At 36.2% G+C, this 22,893-nt stretch overlaps 1 protein-coding gene across 2 annotated transcripts; it reads right to left on the reverse strand.

The window, feature by feature from the left end:
* Positions 1–3,688: 3,688 nt before the first annotated feature.
* Positions 3,689–22,433, reverse strand: LOC307164730 (interferon-induced protein 44-like). Of its 2 annotated transcripts, none has more exons than XM_079881790.1 (8): positions 22,368–22,433; positions 12,329–12,402; positions 12,196–12,229; positions 11,892–12,096; positions 11,624–11,770; positions 6,411–6,582; positions 5,941–6,041; positions 3,689–4,091 (listed from the first exon to the last, which is right to left on the reverse strand). In XM_079881790.1, the coding sequence occupies exons 2-8, from the start codon at positions 12,351–12,353 to the stop codon at positions 3,918–3,920; spliced, it is 858 nt and encodes a 285-aa protein (XP_079737916.1). In that variant the 5' UTR covers positions 12,354–12,402; positions 22,368–22,433; the 3' UTR covers positions 3,689–3,917. The 2 variants fall into 2 exon arrangements, with proteins under 2 accessions (XP_079737916.1, XP_079737917.1); XM_079881791.1 differs by having other exon boundaries at positions 6,411–6,513; positions 22,368–22,412.
* Between the last annotated feature and the right edge of the window lie 460 nt (positions 22,434–22,893).

The raw sequence follows: 22,893 nt of genomic DNA on the forward strand, positions 1-22,893 counted from the left end.
AACATTGATGGGGTCCTGCAGGAGACAGGGTCAGCCACTCCAGACACAATTGTCTCGTCAGAGTATCGAGATGAAACAAGCGGCCCAAGGGAAGGTAGGAATACCGCAGTACTTCATTCCAGTGATCAGTTAGTCTGATTAATGGAAGGTGACCATACATTTCTGTGTAAAGACTCTGAGGGACAATTAATTGGAGAATGTTATCATGAAATTAATAATTGTAAACTGAAGCAAGTAAATGTGGATGTTATTTAACCATAATAAAACAAAGTAAAAAAAACTGGCTTCCTGGAGGTTTGGTAAAAAGGAGATCCTGGATGGAACATTAAATGAATGTTTTTCACATGAATGTCCTTACAGAGTCAGGACAAATATATACTAAAGTAAGAAAATATGAAAAAAAAAAAAGACAATGTTATATGCAATACCTGAGTTTGAAAATAAAAGAATAATTGTGGAATAGAAAAGTTGCATAAAGGGAAATATGAAAAGTTGAAAATTTGTGAAATATGCAATTATTCTATTCTAATTATGCCTTTTGGTATATGAAGCACTTATGGGTCATAGTAAACCACAATTGTAACTGTATTAAAAAAAGTGGTTTTATAAAGAAAGGTACCATAAGTTGTTGTTAAACAATTTATTAAGAAAGTGTTATATACTGTAAGACACTTGTAAAATCATTTATTGAGAAAATGGTTCATAAAGAAAAATGCTGAAATTGTTGTAAAATCATTTATATAATGGACATAAAGCCAATGGACATTGGTGAATGAGATTTGCATGGTAAGCCACTCCCCAAAATGTTCTCTTATCAGTCAGTCACAGTCGACGTTACGTCAACCGACTAACGTTGTGGGGTCCCTATGGACTGTGCCACAACCGCTGACCTTTCCCAGAGCCCTGTGTAAGTCAAACAGACCTCCGTACCTGGTGGGAAGGAAAGACAGAACTTATCAAGGGTAAGGTCGATAACTGCTGTTCCTATCTGATTCACCCAATTTAGCCATGACTGGTTGGATAGCACTGAGGAAGCGGACACTACGGAGACCACATCCTGCTTATTGGGAGGTAACGTGTTGTCTTGAGAGACAGGATCTTAAGCTCGACTGACTGTAGCGGCTCAAAGGGCGCTCTCTAGGTCTCAATAGGGGATGATGCAGATTTAGGGGAGGTCTTAGCCTCCTAGTTGCTCTCAGGAACCTGATGATCAGGTCGTGCTTTCCCAGAGACTTACTGTCTACTGCATTGTGATGTGCCACAATAGCAGTAATATACACTTTATAATAACGTTCAGTTGTAAGTAATTTATAAGTGGTTAGTTAATGATGAACTAATCATTTACAAAACATTCATAAATGATTAGCAAGTGATATACTAACATTTTATGTATGTTTTATAAATTCTGTTACAAGTCATTTACAAGTGATTAGTAAATGATTAACTAATCATTTACGAAAAATGAATATGCATTCATAAATGATTAATAAGTGATATGTTCATTATTTTATGTATATTTTGTAGATTCAGTTATAAGTAATTTATATTTGATTAGTTAATGATTAACTAATCATTTACAAAACATGACTATGCATTTCATAAATGTTTAATAAATGTTTAAATTTTTTTGTATGTTTTGCTCACATCAGGTGCAGTGTTTATAGACTCCATGTGTTTCAGAGAAGCTGTCTATACCCTCACCAGTCAGCACTTACACTGCAGTACACACTACAGTGTTCAACACCTGTTATAGATGTGTAAACGCATGAATAAATCATTTACAACACTTTCTTCATCCCCTAATCTAAAGTGTAAACTATCCATCACTTGTAAATGTGTTACACATCATTCGTAGATATGATTCGTTGATCTTATGCCTTATTGATTCTTGAAGTGGTAAATCTACGAATGATGTGTAACACATTTACAAGTGATGAATAAACTTTAGATTAGGGGATGCAGAAAGTGTTGCAAATTATTTGTGTTTACACATCATTGTGTTGAACACTGTTACTAACCTGTTACAAATGATCTGTACGTGCATACAAGGCATTTACAATGTTTTGAAAGTGTGATGGTCACCCGATGCTACAAAGCCATGCCCATCTCCGGACTTGGCCTTGTAGCCAGTGCTGAAGCGGTCTCATATGCATCGATCCGGGCAGTGTGACCGCAGCTACGGATGCCATGCCCCAGGAGACTGTAAAGTTTCAGTGGAACTGCTGTTTTCCCCCTGAATTAATTCAGGCAGTTCAGCACTGACTGTGCGCACTGGTACGTGAGATGCGCCATTATGTTGACCGAGTCCAACTCCATACCAAGAAAAGGGATACTCTGCACAAGGGAGAGTTTGCTCTTTTCCCAGTTTACCCGAAGCTCCAGATGGCTGAGGTGCCTTAGCATCAGGTCCCTGGGTTTGCACAACAGATCTTGAGAGTGAGCTAAAATGAGCCAGTTGTTGAGATAGTGGAGAATGGGAATGCCCAATTCCCTTAGCAGGGTAAGGGCAGCCTCCACAACCTTCGTGAAGACACGGGGCAAGAGGGATAGTGCAAAGGGGAGGACCTTGTACTGATATGCCTGTCCCTCTAAAGCAAACCACAAGAACGGTCTGTGTCGAGGCAAAAATCGAGACATGGAAGCATGCATCCTTGTCGATCGTGATAAAGCAATCTTGGGGGCAAATGCACGTGAGGATGCGCTTCTGCATTAGCATCTTGAACAGAAGCTTGCGAAGGGCCTGATTCAAGACACGCAGATCCAAAATCGTCTGTAACCCACCGCCTTTCTTGGGTACGATGAAGTACAGGCTGTAAAACTCTGACACCAGATGAACCGAATTGCATAGCCGAGTCTGATCGTCCGAGTGAGCCAACAAGAAGGGCTGGAAAGCGCTAGCCCGAGACACTGAGCAAGCGGCACCAGCAGAACTGCAGACGCACCCTCAGAGGGGCAGCGAGGTGTAGCGCTGGGGCCCAACCCAGGAGGCGTAGCACCCCGAAGTAGAGGCAGTGAGTGTGATGTGACTCTTCCCTGGCTCCATGGATCCCGCCAGGGAGTGGCTGGAGATGGGCGAGGAGGCATTGCGTACCCAAACCGCAAACTCCTGCGGCCAGGAAACGACTGCATGGGTGGAATGCCATCTTTAAAAAACGCAACGTCACCCATGCTTGCTCTTTCATGGAAACTGCTCTTTTATTTGTTGAAGTGCCCAGGGGTGTGATCGCTGCACTCAACTGTGCACATTTTTGCTCTTTCTGCCAGTACACACAGCTGAATGTGCCGTCTCTCCAACTCAGAATGTCTCCTCTTGTCAGCGGAGGTAGATTGGCAGAGCGCTAATAATCAACCGTTCGGCTCTGAAGCAAAAAGATGAACGAGTGAGTTGCCGGCAAGCTTATATACCTGTATGTCCGGGGGAGTGGCTTGCCATGCAAATCTCACTCGCCAATGTCCATAGGCTTGTTTTGTTTCCACTTGAAGGTGATTGGGTTCCCAAGTGAGATCCCACAACATCAGTATGTTGATGTAACGTCGAACATGACTGACTGATATGGAAAGTGTAGTCTATTTGCTTATTTACAAAAATTAACAATCATGATTTTATATTCTGGTCAGGAATACTGGTGAGTAGATGCTTATTGATTCTTATTGCCATTTCAAATTATGCTCAAAAATCAAGTGATTTGGTTAAATATCATCCGTTTAATAGAACTTTTAAAAGTCTCTTGACTATCTCAGATCAGAAATCAGAAAAATACATAGAAAAATGTATGACCCTGCACATTGTTAAACTGTGGTATTTCAAAAAACATTTGGTCATGTACATTTTTATATCAATCAAAATCAATATTTTGTTCAAATCACCATATGAAGGATAAGACACAGTTGTCTCACTCAAATCCCATTTATCTAAATTATGACTTAGATGAGCGATTCTTTGCATTGTCATTAGCCACCTGTATAATCTGAGTTAATGCCTGTAAAATCAGAACATCCATGTCATCATCGGTGTCAATTTCCTCGTGGTAGTTCTTCACTGGAAAGATATGACACATGGGAACACCCACTGCATTACTGCACCATTCCATCTACGATAACAAAAGTCAATGATGTCAAGCACAAACTTGAATGTCCTCAACAGAATATGGAGCCTGAGACTTGTGAATTAGGGGTGTAACGGTACGTGTATTCGTACCGAACCGTTTCGGTACAGGGCTTTCGGTTCGGTGCACGTGTGTACCGAATGACTGAATGCAATATTTTGTGTGCGGAACATAGGTACATTTTTGTGTTTCCACACGAACATATTAAGTGGCGGAAGTCTCCGCGTTCAGCGCAAATCCCGCCCTGCAGCTGATTCTAATGTTTTTTCCTATTAGACATTCTCTGGTTTTACCAAGGGTGCAGGGATTTGTATTATTTTGAAGTACCCCCGGACGCCGCCATTGGCTAACGGAACCCCACCTGCAGTTAGCATCCCATTGACTCCCATTCATTTTGGCGTCACTTTGACAGCGAATAACTTCACATCTGAGGCGTTTAAAGACTCCATTTGTCCATTATTTATTTCTAAAGAAACACGACAATGTATAAAATGCTCCATTACCTTGTATCTTACGTTATGGCCCTGTAGAAGCAGTTTTTGTAAAAGTAGGCTAACAATTGCGTCACAGCCACGCGACTCTCTGTCGCACAGTAGAGAGATCACCGTATGGACAGGAGGAGAAGCTCGCGGGCAATCGGGAGGACGTCGAGGCAAAATGACAAAGTAATTAATCAGAACACCTACAAAAAGTTTCTCCTGCTCCAAGATCATGGACAGCTCCTACTCATGCTCTCCGTCTCTGCGAGTTTCGGAAGGGAATGATTCAGATTGATCTTGGCACAGCTACTAGAAGACAGACGGTTTGCTCACGTCACATCTACGTCGTCGAGCTCAGTGTGAGTCTGCGCAGTACGCTGGACCCCCAGGAAGTAAGAGTTTCTAATTGGCTTCACTTTGTCTCCGTTGAATCCAATGGGGTCGCTGTGTCCATTTCTTTTACTGTCTATGGGTTTTACCCGTCGTCACTGTAACAATGAAATAGACTGCAGGGCGGAAAAAAGCTTTTCCGCTTCGTGTGCGCCGCCGCACTCTCCGTTCCGTGGCGTGCGCGCGCGCGTGTGTGTGTGTGTGTGTCGACGACCCGCTGCGCTCTCTGCTCAATGTTCGAGTCCGTGTTAGCGCTGCGCGTTCTGCTCTGTGGTTAACGGCCCAAACACTCCAATCATGTACCGATCACGCACTGGAAAAGCAAAGTCCGCTCAAATAAGGTGAAATTTCTCAGTAGTAACTTAGATTTCTGTTTGCTGAGCTGGTATAGTCATGCTGGCAACAATGGTAAAATGACCTGCTCTGATCACATGCTCTGGTAATAATAGCTTTGTACTATAGCTTTGGACTATATTTTATTTTGATAATTATTAAAAAAAGTGGAAAAAAAATCTCAAATTGATTATTTTGATTGATTATTGAAAAATAATAATACATTAATATATTTGTTTAATATTATTTTAATATAGGGCTATTTTCTGTTCCTGCACTGTAATCATAGTTATTTATTTATATTTTTCATTATATTTTATTATGTGATATTGGTTTGAGACTGAGAGTATTTTATTTAGTGGAGAACTTTGCAGCAGTATTGTATTTCTTATTCTTTTTTTATTTTATATCTATTTTATTATATTTTATTAAAAAGTGTTTAAAAAGTGTAAACAACTTGTTAAAAAAGTTTATAGTAATAAACAACCTGCAGTTTAATGTTTGCATTTCTTTCCCTTACTGTACCGAAAATAAACCGAACCGTGACTTTAAAACCGAGGTACGTACCGAACCGTGATTTTTGTGTACCGTTACACCCCTATTGTGAATACTTATTTGAATTCATAATATACCTTCTGTTTGATTTTTTTGCTGTTGTAGATCCTCTGTAAATCAGCTTTCACTAATGGACATGCTTGATCCACATTTGTCAAGACCATGACCTGGGGCAATGCTGTAAAATATGCAGAATATTCTGAATATACTTTATACATTGATTTTTTAATGTATTTCTATTTGGTGAAATATTAAATTATATTTAATATTATATTAGCTTTATGTATTAACATTGTAACATATTACAAATATGCGCTCTAAGTTTTTTTAATAACCTTTTAATTATCACATTTTTTAATATGAAAACAAATGTAAGTAGCAAAAAAAGTGAAGTTAGAAAAGTGAAAATTACAGTTGATAATCTGCTTTGTAACTTTTACTCATAACATACAAAAAATAACTGTATAAACTCCTGCAAATTTGCTCTGTAAAAACATACCTTTTAATGAAAATGTTTAAACTATTAATAGAAACCTATTAGTCTTACCAAGAGATTTAACTTGAAGTCGGATATATCTGATCTTTTCCAAAACACTTTCTTCTGCGAATTGGATTCTGTCAGCTGCTAAAACATATACTAGGCAGAAGACCTGATCAGAGATTGTTGGTTGCTTAACATAGTCTGCATCCTCTGGAGATAGTGGCTTTTCTGCATTAAACTATGATTGATCAAGACAGAGGCCAAACAGGCATCAGTGTATGGCAAGCCGTTTTAACATGTAATCCTTAAAACCGACTAGTCTCTATTTTCATGCTACTAGTACTTATTTTTTAGATACTAGTATCTTTTCCATTAAGTACTAGAACTTCTTCATTAGATTCTAGTGCCTATTAAATTGGTACTACTTATTCATTAGATACTAGTATTTATTCATTAGATACTAGTATTTATTCATTAGTTACTAGTATTTATTCATTAGTTACTAGTATTTATTCATTAGATAGTACCTATACTAGTACTTATTCATTAGATAGTACCTATACTAGTACTTATTCATTAGATAGTACCTATACTAGTACCTATTCATTAGCCACTATTAATTATTAAATAGATACTAGTACTTATTCATTAGCTACTATTAATTATTAATTATACACTAGTACTTATTCATTAGCTACTATTAATTATTAAATTGATACTAGTACTTATTCATTAGCCACTATTAATTATTAATTAGACACTAGTACTTATTCACTAGCCACTATTAATTATTAAATAGATACTAGTACTTATTCATTAGCCACTATTAATTATTAAATAGATACTAGTACTTATTCATTAGCTACTATTAATTATTAATTATACACTAGTACTTATTCATTAGCTACTATTAATTATTAAATATATACTAGTACTTATTCATTAGCCACTATTAATTATTAATTAGACACTAGTACTTATTCACTAGCCACTATTAATTATTAAATAGATACTAGTACTTATTCATTAGATAGTACCTATACTAGTACTTATTCATTAGATAGTACCTATACTAGTACTTATTCATTAGCCACTATTAATTATTAAATAGATACTAGTACTTATTCATTAGCCACTATTAATTATTAAATAGATACTAGTACTTATTCATTAGCCACTATTAATTATTAAATAGATACTAGTACTTATTCATTAGCTACTATTAATTATTAAATAGATACTAGTACTTATTCATTAGCCACTATTAATTATTAAATAGATACTAGTACTTATTCATTAGCCACTATTAATTATTAATTAGACACTAGTACTTATTCATTAGCCACTATTAATTATTAAATAGATACTAGTACTTATTCATTAGCTACTATTAATTATTAAATAGATACTAGTACTTATTCATTAGCTACTATTAATTATTAAATAGATACTAGTACTTATTCATTAGCCACTATTAATTATTAAATAGATACTAGTACTTATTCATTAGCCACTATTAATTATTAATTAGACACTAGTACTTATTCACTAGCCACTATTAATTATTAAATAGATACTAGTACTTATTCATTAGATAGTACCTATACTAGTACTTATTCATTAGCCACTATTAATTATTAAATAGATACTAGTACTTATTCATTAGCCACTATTAATTATTAAATAGATACTAGTACTTATTCATTAGCCACTATTAATTATTAAATAGATACTAGTACTTATTCATTAGCTACTATTAATTATTAAATAGATACTAGTACTTATTCATTAGCCACTATTAATTATTAAATAGATACTAGTACTTATTCATTAGCCACTATTAATTATTAAATAGATACTAGTACTTATTCATTAGCTACTATTAATTATTAAATAGATACTAGTACTTATTCATTAGCCACTATTAATTATTAAATAGATACTAGTACTTATTCATTAGCCACTATTAATTATTAATTAGACACTAGTACTTATTCACTAGCCACTATTAATTATTAAATAGATACTAGTACTTATTCATTAGATAGTACCTATACTAGTACTTATTCATTAGCCACTATTAATTATTAAATAGATACTAGTACTTATTCATTAGCCACTATTAATTATTAAATAGATACTAGTACTTATTCATTAGCCACTATTAATTATTAAATAGATACTAGTACTTATTCATTAGCTACTATTAATTATTAAATAGATACTAGTACTTATTCATTAGCCACTATTAATTATTAAATAGATACTAGTACTTATTCATTAGCCACTATTAATTATTAAATAGATACTAGTACTTATTCATTAGCCACTATTAATTATTAAATAGATACTAGTACTTATTCATTAGATAGTACCTATACTAGTACTTATTCATTAGATAGTACCTATACTAGTACTTATTCATTAGCCACTATTAATTATTAAATAGATACTAGTACTTATTCATTAGCCACTATTAATTATTAAATAGATACTAGTACTTATTCATTAGCCACTATTAATTAGACACTAGTACTTATTCATTAGCCACTATTAATTATTAAATAGATACTAGTACTTATTCATTAGATAGTACCTATACTAGTACTTATTCATTAGATAGTACCTATACTAGTACTTATTCATTAGCCACTATTAATTATTAAATAGATACTAGTACTTATTCATTAGCCACTATTAATTATTAATTAGACACTAGTACTTATTCATTAGCCACTATTAATTATTAAATAGATACTAGTACTTATTCATTAGATAGTACCTATACTAGTACTTATTCATTAGATAGTACCTATACTAGTACTTATTCATTAGCCACTATTAATTATTAAATAGATACTAGTACTTATTCATTAGATAGTACCTATACTAGTACTTATTCATTAGATAGTACCTATACTAGTACTTATTCATTAGCCACTATTAATTATTAAATAGATACTAGTACTTATTCATTAGCCACTATTAATTATTAAATAGATACTAGTACTTATTCATTAGCCACTATTAATTAGACACTAGTACTTATTCATTAGCCACTATTAATTATTAAATAGATACTAGTACTTATTCATTAGATAGTACCTATACTAGTACTTATTCATTAGATAGTACCTATACTAGTACTTATTCATTAGCCACTATTAATTATTAAATAGATACTAGTACTTATTCATTAGCCACTATTAATTATTAATTAGACACTAGTACTTATTCATTAGCCACTATTAATTATTAAATAGATACTAGTACTTATTCATTAGATAGTACCTATACTAGTACTTATTCATTAGATAGTACCTATACTAGTACTTATTCATTAGCCACTATTAATTATTAAATAGATACTAGTACTTATTCATTAGCCACTATTAATTATTAAATAGATACTAGTACTTATTCATTAGCTACTATTAATTATTAAATAGATACTAGTACTTATTCATTAGCCACTATTAATTATTAATTAGACACTAGTACTTATTCATTAGCCACTATTAATTATTAATTAGACAGTAGTACTTATTCATTAGCTACTATTAATTATTAATTAGACAGTAGTACTTATTCATTAGCTACTATTAATTATTAATTAGACAGTATTACTTATTCATTAGCTACTATTAATTAGACACTAGTACTTATTCATTAGCCACTATTAATTATTAATTAGACACTAGTACTTATTCATTAGCCACTATTAATTATTAATTAGACAGTAGTACTTATTCATTAGCTACTATTAATTATTAATTAGACAGTAGTACTTATTCATTAGCTACTATTAATTATTAATTAGACAGTAGTACTTATTCATTAGCTACTATTAATTAGACACTAGTACTTATTCATTAGCCACTATTAATTATTAATTAGACACTAGTACTTATTCATTAGCCACTATTAATTATTAATTAGACACTAGTACTTATTCATTAGCCACTATTAATTATTAATTAGACACTAGTACTTATTCATTAGCTACTATTAATTATTAAATAGATACTAGTACTTATTCATTAGCCACTATTAATTATTCAATAGATACTAGTACTTATTCATTAGCCACTATTAATTATTAATTAGACACTAGTACTTATTCACTAGCCACTATTAATTAGACACTAGTACTTATTCATTAGCTACTATTAATTATTAATTAGACAGTAGTACTTATTCATTAGCTACTATTAATTAGACACTAGTACTTATTCATTAGCCACTATTAATTATTAATTAGACACTAGTACTTATTCATTAGCCACTATTAATTATTAATTAGACACTAGTACTTATTCATTAGCCACTATTAATTATTAATTAGACACTAGTACTTATTCATTAGCTACTATTAATTATTAAATAGATACTAGTACTTATTCATTAGCCACTATTAATTATTCAATAGATACTAGTACTTATTCATTAGCCACTATTAATTATTAATTAGACACTAGTGTCTTTTGTAATTGTTACTAGTAACTATTCTTATTTTACTAGTCACAGCTGCCTTTTTACTCGTCTTATGTTTTGACTAGTCAGAACGGCCACTGTAGAGTTCAATTAAAAATCTTACTAGTAAAATAAAAAGTTGTACTAGTAACATTTGGAATAAATACTAGTATCTAATAAATAGGTACTAGTATATATTGAATAAGTACTAGTATCTATTTAATAACTACTAGTATCTATTGAATAAATACTACTATCTAGTAATAGTTACTAGTATCTAAAAAATAAGTACTAGTACCTAATAAATAACTACTAGTATCTAATATATATGTACTAGTCACAGTTGGAATACACACTAGTCAGAACTGAATAGTTGATATCTGAATGACAGATCCCCATAGAAGTCAATGGCAATTTTTTTTATTTGTTACTAGTAACAAAAGAATAGTTACTAGTCACTATCGAAATAAGTACTAGTATCTAATAAATAAGTACTAGTACCAATTTAATAGGCACTAGAATCTAATGAATATGCACTAGTAAAGAATAGGCATTAGTACCTAAAGAATAAGCACTAGCTAATGAATAAGCACTAGCTAATGAATAAGCACTAGCTAATGAATAAGCACTAGTACTTAATGGAAAAGATACTAGTGTCTAAAAAATAAGTACTAAATGCATGAAAATAGAGACTACCGGTAGTAGGTTTTAAAGATTAAAATGTTAAAACAGCTTGCCATAATCAGTGTAAAGTATGTTTAAAGACTGTTTTATCAAGCGAATATTTAAAGGCTTTTATTGTTTACCACATGACCAGGTCGGACGTGACCATGAATGGCTTTGATGATGTCCTCCACAGGGCATCCTTGATTATGGGCTGATTCCAGTCCCATGACATCATTGAAGACTACATTCAAACTTGAATTTCCACTTTCAATTTCGAATGGTTTGTACTACAAAGATATATTACATGACATAATTTAAACTAACACAAATGTGTAATTAAACAAATTTAAATAAAATAAAATTAAATAAATTAAAAATGATTAGCAAGCACACATCATAAAAACTTACTTCAACAGTGAAACTTTTACCACCAATTCTGTCACTCAGTGCACTGCAGGTTATCCGTCCTTTGAAGGCATTATTAACAGAGTTAATGAAACTTGATTTTCCTGAACCACTGGGTCCAACCAATAAGACCCTCAAGCATTTCAGTTCTTTTTTGTATGGTTCAATCCCTTTAATGCCTTGTATCAAGTTGTCTTTCTTTTCCTTCCTAAAGAAAAGGATAATCCAGTTATTTTATAAAAAAATGTAAATATGTGTTAAGTCAGTTGAATGTTATTTTAAAATGTAAAAATCATATTGAACGAACCCCCAGGTAATTTTTCTCCATGGATTTTCGAATTCTGTGAGAGATCATTTTTTTTAGTAGGCCTATATGACACTTTATAAGCTGAGATGTAATTAAGCTGCTTATTGATTTTTGTTAAATGAGAGAGACTCACCAGGTTGGGATTTTATGTTGCCCATTTCTTCTGAATAATGCAAATTCTCCAAAATAAAACTTCAAAACTTTCACCTACAAGTAGAGATGGGTGGAATATGATAAAGTTGTACACAGTCAGAGCAACAAAGCAGATTCAGTAAATTACACATGATCCACATCATTGGTAAGGCCCAGTGCCAGATTGGTTAACTTAAATATCACACAATAGGTGATGAAGTCTCTGAACTTTGCATTTGATATGGTGGGCCAAATGAGCTCATTAGTTTATGGAATTTAGCTAACCAAAGTCTATTCAAAAATTATAAATAAGCAATTATGTAGCCTAAATAAAGAAATAATTTCAAACACTGCATATGTGAAATTATAGGCTATAATAAATTAGGCCAAAATAAGACACAGATAACAATAATTAGTTGAAGACATTAAGAAAGAAATTGCATGCTGTGATAAAATTGTTGTTGGTAGTAATTTACAGAATCAAGTTTTTATTTAAATGATTATTGTCTCTGTGTTCAAGGCATAGGCGTAGCCATGGTTGTGCCAGGGTGTGCCGGTACCTAAAAAATAGATGCAGAGTTCTTTTTTAAAGTCTTAATAAAAAATATGTTTTCTAAACTTGGACTATTGTTGTTTACTTACAATATTTGTAAACTTAAAATTTAATTTAATTGTTAAATTATTATCGTTAAAAAAATATCTGACGACATTCGGACTGCCAACCAATCCGCAAACAGCCGTTGACTGTCTGACGGTAACAAAGGTTGTGCGGTTGAGGCTTGAAACTTTACATCAGTTAAAAAATTCATGTTAAATTTTTATATTTATAACATATGATATGATACAGTTGAGCAACATCACACGACCACGAGTGCTGAATACCATCATGATTGAAAATGTGACACTGATTTCATATCACAGACAGTTCAATAAACAAGTAATTAATATCAAGTCACTTACATTTTAGACACAATATTGACTGTTTTTGTTCTATTTGAGCAGCGAAAATAGTTCCAAACAAAGATCACATCAGAACCACAGCGCATCTCACCGGAAAACATAACCAGATTACTGAATGATTCAGCGCTTTGAACGAATCGGTCGAGTCAAAGATTCAATGACCCATTAAAGGTCCCATGACATGAAATGTTCACTTTCTGAGGTTTTTTAACATTAATATGAGTTCCCCTAGCCTGTATATGGTCCACAAGTTTCTAGAAATTTTAATCGGTGTAAATCAAGCTTTTGCTATCTTTCTCTGCCTTTGAGAAAATGGAAGCTCAACCGGGCTGATCTTGAATCTGCTCCTTATGACGTTATAAGGAGAAATGTTACCTCCCCTTTCTCTGCTTTGCCCGCCCAGAGAATATTTCCCGCCCATGAGAAAATGTGCTAGGAAGTAGGAACGCGGTTTTAGTTTGTCGACGAGAGATATCATGGCTTTTGAGCGAGCGAAGCATAATAATTGCTCAATAATTGGATGTTGTAGGATTACAAATTTAAGAATATGTTTTAGATCTGATGATCCTACTTCTGTACATAACATCACATAAAAAAACTAAGGTGAACTATACTGTATTGGGCATTCAAGGTGAACATGAGGGCCTACCAAGAGTTGAACTATGTGTGAATGATACATAGTCTTAGTTCTCGTAACCATGTGTTGTTTATACAATTTGGGGGGTACCATTATCTCAGTTGGGGGTAATTGCCCCTATTGTCTTCATCCCTAAGGCTGTGTGTAAGGTCAGCACCTTTAAGGACAGCCCACTGAATTGCCTATAAGACACCATGAAAAGTTATGTACTTTAGATTTTGTTGGACGAACTGCAGCCAAGCTCAATAAAGAATAACTTCTGTTTGAACGCATCTCCTGGTCTTGCTTTGAAGAAGAACAAGTTTCCTACAATGTACAAATGAACACCGAAGCATTTTTTTAGTTCCTTCATCCAAGCCCCAAAAGAAGAACCAATGGACTATTTTCATTTTATCTGTCTGGAAATGCGCCGACTCAACTTCCCAAAGTTGTGCATCTCTGCTGCAAACATTTCACCGACGACTGTCTGTTTCCTCAACTTGGGTCAATACAGAGCTGGGCTTGCTGAACGTCTGAAACTAAAGTCTGGATCAGTACCAACTCTCTTTGGCTCAGCTACACACCTCAGACAAGTAACGTTAAGTCAACTAATGATATATAAGTGTGTTGCTTGCTTTACTGTTTATGGTTACCTAGCTTGTTACACGTAGAATGTGGCTGTAACATTAGCTATGCAGTTACTTGCGCTAATGTAAAGGTAGACAGCATCAAGTATGTGTGTGAATACACACACTGTAACGCGAGTGTTGTACACTTCTTTGTTATTTGGATAACCGTTTTCCTGTCGGTTATATGGCGCGCGCGATATCCGCATTTCAAGATCGCAGAGCTTGATGTAATTGTAATAAGATAAATTACAGACGTTACAGATCTCTGTGTACTAGAACATCTAGGCACAAAAAACAGTTTTTCCCCCATGCTATCTCCAGCTTAAACAGCTAACATCATATTTTAAACTAACCATTCAGAAACGTCCTACTGGAGCCGCTGAGTTGCAACTTCTTCATCCGTTGCTTCTCCATCTGGATCAGATTCTGGGTCAAACTGAAATGCTTGAACGACTGCGTGTCTTCGTGCCATTGCAATATATCCAACGTAAACATGCACGGTACCATTGCGCAAGATGGTCAAGGCCACACCCACCCTCCACCTTGCCCCGCCTTTCTCCTCCTCATTAGCATTTAAAGCTACAGACACCGAAACGGCCCGTCTGAAGGAAGCTCATTCTGGGACTGGCTTGTAGTGGCTATAATTCTGCACAGAGGCTGAATTTTTGGAAATAGATTTCAGATACAGTACTGGGGACCACTAAGGCCTATATTAAAGCCTACAAAAAGTAGCATGTCATGGGACCTTTAAACAACTGCCTCATTCCTGAATGATTCAGCCGTTTGAACAAATCATTTGAATAAATGACTCAATAACTCACTCATTAAGACGGTCACATGCCGGCCCCTACTGGTGGTTTAGTTTCATGTTTAAAAGTAGGCTATCATTCTTTCCAATTTGTCATATTCATATATTCAAAAAATATTTGAAACAATCTCACAACATTATTTAATGCAGTTGTAATTTTTCAGTGTAAATGAATTAATTTGATTGGTAACAGCCATTTAGTGTCTTATTGTTCCAATTGAATTTATTGATAACATTTAAGAATTTAAAATGAAAGATTCAACAAATATTTAAAATGATTAGGGAAAAATGCTCTTTATAAAGGTTAAAATATCATAAATATGCAGATTTAAATATGCAAAAGCTGACTGAACACTGATGAGAATATTGCTTAAAAAAATCCTATTTTTTCCGATTTACTTGTTCGAAGGACAAGCACATGAAAAGTATGGAGTTAATATTGTGCCATAATTAAACAAACAAATGCAGCATTTTGCAAACAAACTCGATCTGCTTTGCAAAGGAAAACTCGACTAGCAAACAAACAGAAAGCAATGTGCAAGTACAAAGGTAAATTTGAGCGAAAATGCAGTGTAGTAACAAATATGTATTGTGTTTTATAAATATAAATAAATGAGTCTAACTAATATTTCACAAATAAATACAACCCATCCAACAAATTGCATGTAACCTTTGAACAAATACCAAATCTAGTGCATACAAATGTATGGAGTGAAAACCGTCTCAAAACCTTCCACAAATGCACGCAAGAGATCCACACGTGTGCAGCAATCCACAAATGCGCGAGAGAGCCATACACGCAAAGCAATCCACAAATGCACATAACAGATCCACACACACACACACACACAGCGATCCACACACACGGCAATCATGCATTATTTTCCTTACTCGCATTGCTTTGCTCACAACACAATCCACAACTTTGCTTTATCTGTACCTGTAATTTCAGAGTCTTTTGCATTGGTGTTCTGCCAATTTAATCCCACCGGTCACAATAGTGACAGTAAAAAACTGTTTCATTTCTAAGGCTATAAAAATGTTACTGAATGATCTATCAATGCATTTCCAGCAGATATTGAAATAATAAAGGGTCTCAATGAAATATGTGCAGTGTCGCATGTTTACTGTAAATTGTCACATGACCAGAGCTTTTTACTTCCTGTTTGCGCCAAGAGAAGAGGATGCCAGCAAGAAAGCTCCCAAATAAAAGGGTGGTAAAGTATGTTAACATAAAGATAGGACATAGATTTTTGGTACACATCATGTTTAAGGTGTCTAGTATTGATATATGCATTTGCAATTACTCAACTTTGTTTAATGTGGTCATAGAACTCACAAACATGTCAATGGCAACAATAGTGACCGGTGGGATAACCCATTGTATCTACATACTAATACACATAGGCTAACTGTTCTACCTTACTATCTACCTAATTTTACACACACACACACACACACACACACGGTCACGTCTCTTCTGATGTCTGATCTCCACACACACACACACACACACACACACACACACACACACACACACACACACACAGAGACAGAAACTCACACACACACACACACACACACACACACACACACACACACACACACAGACAGACAGACAGAAACTCACACACACACACACACACACACACACACAGTCACGTCTCCTCTGATGTCTGATCTCCACACACACACACACACAAACACAAACACACACACACACACACAGAGACAGAAACTCACACACACACACACACACACACACAGACAGACAGACAGAAACTCTCACACACACACACACACACACACACACACACACACACAGTCACGTCTCCTCTGATGTCTGATCTCCACACACACACACACACACACACACACACACACACACACGGTCACGTCTTCTCTGATGTCTGATCTCCACACACACACAGACACACACACAGACACACACACAGAAACACATGGTCACGTCTCCTCTGATGTCTGATCTCCACCCACACACCCACACAGACACACACACACACACACACACAGTCACGTCTCCTCTGATGTCTGATCTCCACACACACACACACACACACACACACACACACACACACACACACAGTCACGTCTCCTCTGATGTCTGATCTCCACACACACACACACACACACAAACACACACACACACACACACGGTCACGTCTTCTCTGATGTCTGATCTCCACACACACACAGACACACACACAGACACACACACAGAAACACATGGTCACGTCTCCTCTGATGTCTGATCTCCACACACACACACACACACACACACAAACACACACACACACACACACGGTCACGTCTTCTCTGATGTCTGATCTCCACACACACACAGACACACACACAGACACACACACAGACACACACACAGAAACACATGGTCACGTCTCCTCTGATGTCTGATCTCCACCCACACACCCACACAGACACACAAAAACACACACACACACACAAAAACACACACAAACACACTGCACAGGTCAAACAGACCTATATTAAATCAATACAATGGTTGATACAACACAGTATCCCACCGGTCACAATTGTGACCGATCATAAAACACACTTTTTCACACACATTTCCATGAAAATTTCAAAAAATTATGATTGATTGTTTCAAAGGGATACTAATGACACATGATTTGGATATTTTTGTGAATTTGCAATTAAATTATGTTTTATAAACAAAGTTCGGGAGGAGCACGTTCAAATAATCAATCCAATCTACTCGTCATCAAACAATTATGTCTACCCTAATCAGCATGACAAGAAGTATATATATATCCACTCTGTCAACTCACATAATATTCCTTGACAGTTTTCAGCATCCCTCCACCACCCCGACTCCTCACTCTTGGCTCAATCTTTTACAGCCAGGAATACGGGGGGAGTACTCTGGGTTCGGGCCGAATACCGAGCCCGGAGCCCTCTCCTCGGACAGCACGCCAAATACGCATTTATTCTATCTGACTTATTTGTAAGTGTGAACTAGTGAAATGGGTTAAGAATGCCCCTGAATATGCGCTTTTGTATCTGTGGAATCTTTTGAGACTGTCGTTCCGCGGCCCTGATTCACAAATGCACACAAGCCTATCTGTCCCCATTACCTGCAAAGATGCGATATGGTGTCTTCCTCCAGAGGGCGCTAACCGGCCTTCGAGCTGAATCTCCCAACGGGCTGGATTCATTTCGTTTTCTGACTTGGCGAGACAACTGAAGTCTAAACATTTTTCACTAAATATCATATACATAGGCCTACATGCAAATGTAGAGTAAAACCAAACCCCTTTTTTTATTCTTCAACGTGAAATCAGAATAGGCTATAGCTTATTAAGAAAACCATTCAGATAACAGGAAAGCTTTAAAGTATTTCTGTAACTGTTGGCAAACTACAAGGCTGTACGTTTTCTTATGTTTATATTATTGTAGTTCTGAATGTACTTTGTGGTAATGTAATAACCCCTCCCCTCACACACATATATTAAATGGAAATTAATATATTTTCAGCAATTACCTGTATGTTTTGCTTTCCTTATTTTTAAAGAAAGGATGAATGCTTCCACATAATTTAACCAATAAAGTAAAATATTTCTTTCAAAAGAATCCACAAGTAGGCTATTACTGATATATTGTATACACATTCTCATATATATGTTAAAGATTTTATTTTGGATGTGTTCATTGTGATTATATTGGCTGGGTTTATAAAAGTTTATAAAATTGAAAGGATATCTTTGCTTGGTGCATTTGGAAACAAAGCTTGTCTATTTCTAAATGTAATCGCGCGTGCATCGCTCACGATTATACTGTCCGTGTGTTGGAAAAAACTTAGATTAAACACACTCGCAACAGACACACCCCAAAGCGGAGACGTTACAGCGTTGCCAGCGGCACTGAGCGGACTTTTGCCGCTGTAGTGGACACGCACCGTTAACCCCGGATTTCCACCAACTGCGGAGCGGCTGCGGATCGGCTCCGCTGCGTGTCGGCTCTGTGCGCCGTCGTCCTTCAATACCCACCAGGTCCGGATTTGTTGCGGAACGGCTGCGGCCATAACTAACAGCTGAAATCACGAGGACCCCCGAGATCTCGTGAATTCACATATGATCGCGCGATATAAGTGCTGAATTGCTGCGGAGCTCTCCGGCATCCGGCAAAAATAGAAGCTCTGCGTATCTGCTCCGGAGGGCTGCGGATCGCCGGAGTCGGAACGCAGCCGTTCCGCAGTCAGTGAAAATACACACATGGACTTTAATGGAAACCTATTGACTCCGCCGCCGTTCCGGAGCGGATCCGCAGCCGTTCCGCAGTTGGTGGAAATCAGGGGTAAATGAGGGGTTAAAGCCTGGTTTACGCCGGTTTCACACTGCATGCATTAGCAGAGCGTAAGCAGCGCAGGAGCAGTGCATATGGTGAGCAGGAGCAGGACACGAGCGTTTTGCTTTCACACTGGCAGCGTTTGTCACGCGCGGCTGAACCGCAGCGTGTGTATAGACAGAGTACTCTATAATCAGGGTAAGTTGGCATTGCTTTATTTCGTTTACAAATACATTTAAGAGAAAAGACTTGTCAAGAAGCTTATTTTATTACTCATTTCATTTATATAACTTTTGATTCGTCTTTGTTTTTATTGTTCGGGCAACAAGTTTGTTTTTGGACATTTGTTTTCTTTTTAAATTGCTGTTGGTCATTTGAGTGACTGTTTAAAACACAATAGATATCATCAATGCGCTTTTGGGGTAAAACTGCGGTGTATTTTGGCCTTGATCAATGCGTGTCACTTTAATTCAGCGTAAGCGGCGCGTTAAAAATAGACTGGGCGCCGAAACTATCGCCGCACTGCTGTTCCTGCTCTGCTCCTGCTACGCGCTGCCGCGCCGCTTCTGCGTGCGGTGTGAATGCACTCATTGATTAACATGGACGCCGAAAAAAATACGCGCTGCTCACGCGCCGCTGACGCTTGCGGTGTGAAACCGGCGTTATACTCGACGCGTCCGCACGAGCGCGATGGTGCGCGCGGCAAAAATGACGTCATTGCGGTGTGGGCGGTCGTGCGCGTTGGGTTCGCAAGACCCAATTTCGCCTGGCGGTGTGCGCGACATTTTTTGTAACAACGCGCGCGGCGCCGCATCCGAAGATGAACGACTTCGAGCCGAATCTGGCCGAGCTCGAACTTCTCACCACACCGGCACCCAGTTTGCACGTCTAAAGTAGTTGCTTACATTTAACAAATGAGCATACAATAGTATAAAAAGTATTTTTAATGAACATAAGGTCCATGTTTAATAAAAAATGTTCACGAAACTTAATGAAATGTTTAGTGAAATTAGAAAATATAAGAGATTGTTAATTTATTTATATTGTATACACATTCTCATATCCATATATTTTGTTTTATTGTCACTAGTAATAATAATTACTTGAATCGCCCCCTATCGTTTCAAAGAATAGTACAACGCGTCGAGTATAAACGCCTCGTCCGTTTGGTGAGGTGCGCGCGCAGTCTGCGGAGACTCGCGCTGCGGAGCCAGGCGAAAGTATAAACAATGCTGACAAAGAGACGGAGGGAGAGCAGGTGGGAAATGCAGCTGAACGAATACGCTGCGTGTTTTAAATAGCGTAAAAAATAATAATAATAACGAAACGCAATATGTGGCGGCCAGTGTTGATTATGTGGCGCACCACCACGAATTAATCTATGTGTGGGAAACACTAGAATGCAAAAGTTTTGCTTGGGAACGCAAAAGATTTGAAAAAATAATAATTCTTCCATCCTAATTTTTTTCCATCACCACGTCCCTTTAGGGGCTCCGTACTGTCACTGTCAAGGAGGCCGAATATGAACCCTTTGTCTGCCCAGTCATGATCACAGAGGCTGATAATGAACACTGTATATTTTGATGTTCTTTTGTCTTGATGTTCCTTGTTTCAGTTCCTGTTTCTTTCGTCTTCAGGCGTTTGAAAATTAATTCAGCTCAGGTAGAGGATATAGGCAGGTCATTCCACCAGCATGGAACAGTTCTTATGTTTAATAAACATAATTTTATCATTAATCTGTGTCAATCTTCTGGAATCTGGATTATCAAGACAGGCCGATAGGCTAAGACAACATTTTTATTTTTACCTCCTGACACACCCAGTGCCCGCTAACTTTTTTATATAGCCTATATTGAACATATTTACTTTATCAGAAATCCCTTTGCAAATGTACATCCCCCTCCCCCAATTTTTAATTTAAATGTTGGGGGAAAAAATAAGTGATGCTTGAACTATATAATCAGTGGCTACAGTGAGCTCTTTTGACGGCCGCCTCTCAGAGAACACATACGCGGATGGGACACAGATGGGAACACAGATGGGACACACCCATGCACTAAATACAAATACTCTACCAAATAAATTGCTTAAAGAGCACCCATGTCCTGTAAAGGAGACAGCTTGTGATGCCGTCCGCTGAAGAAGTCATTTCTATGGCGAGGATCTTCTATATCAAGCTTGTCGGTGTGAAATCAACGGTCCGATGAAGAAAAATTCATAACAATTGTTCAAACAATTATTCAAACACAACATACAACTTCATTTTCTAATGTGACTAATATAGCCTCGCTCGCACTGTTTAGTTTTTCATTTGATTTGCCTGCTATTTAGTCTCATTCGTTTCTTTGCTCCTCTGTGTTTGTGGATCTTTCCTGGACTGTTTCCTTCGTTAATAATTCGTTACACAGAACTTTATTATATTAAATATTAATCAAAAATGATTCACACCTTCACAAAATCCAAACATTCAGTGCAAGAGTAAAAATATGACATAACATTATTTATAATAAGTTTATTTGTGTGTCAAATTTCTTGGGACACACCCATGCACTAAATACAAATACTCTACCAAATAAATTGCTTAAAGAGCACCCATGTCCTGTAAATGAGACAGTAGGTAATTTAAAACCATATAGCAATAGCCTACATTTAAACAGCTCATTCCACATGATGTACTCACCGTCCTGTCTTGAACAGCAATGTAGAATCAAACATGTAACAGTCTAACTTGTATACTTTTACTTTCACTTTTAAACTGCTGCCCAAACATGTTTACTCTGCTTGAGGAATGGGCATACAAGTCTGGACATAAAGCAGATGAAAAAAGAAAGAGATAAAGTATTTTAAAGTAATTTGACATCTTTCAATAACCTAAGTGATATCAAAGAGGAAGTGGTCTTGTTGCTATTTTGTAATGCATGTTCTGTCTTTTGGACAATGCTGTTAAAAATCCAGTTCTTGTAAGGGAACTATTATATATCCACACAAACTCTGAGTTAAATGATTTAACTGATCCCTTGTCCAAATTACAAACAAACCAACTAATTTTAAATAAATAAATAAATCCATCAAAATAGATGCTTTAGATCAGTGGTTCCCAACAGGGGGGTCGCGGCCCACAAGGGGGTCTCGGCGAGCTCTCTGGGGGGTCGCGTCATATTTTGAAAAGTTTTGAGTAATGAGCATTCAAGTCGTCCGTAACTTTT

Source organism: Squalius cephalus (assembly GCF_949319135.1).
Source record: "Squalius cephalus genome assembly, chromosome: 9".
Lineage (NCBI taxonomy): Eukaryota > Metazoa > Chordata > Actinopteri > Cypriniformes > Leuciscidae > Squalius > Squalius cephalus.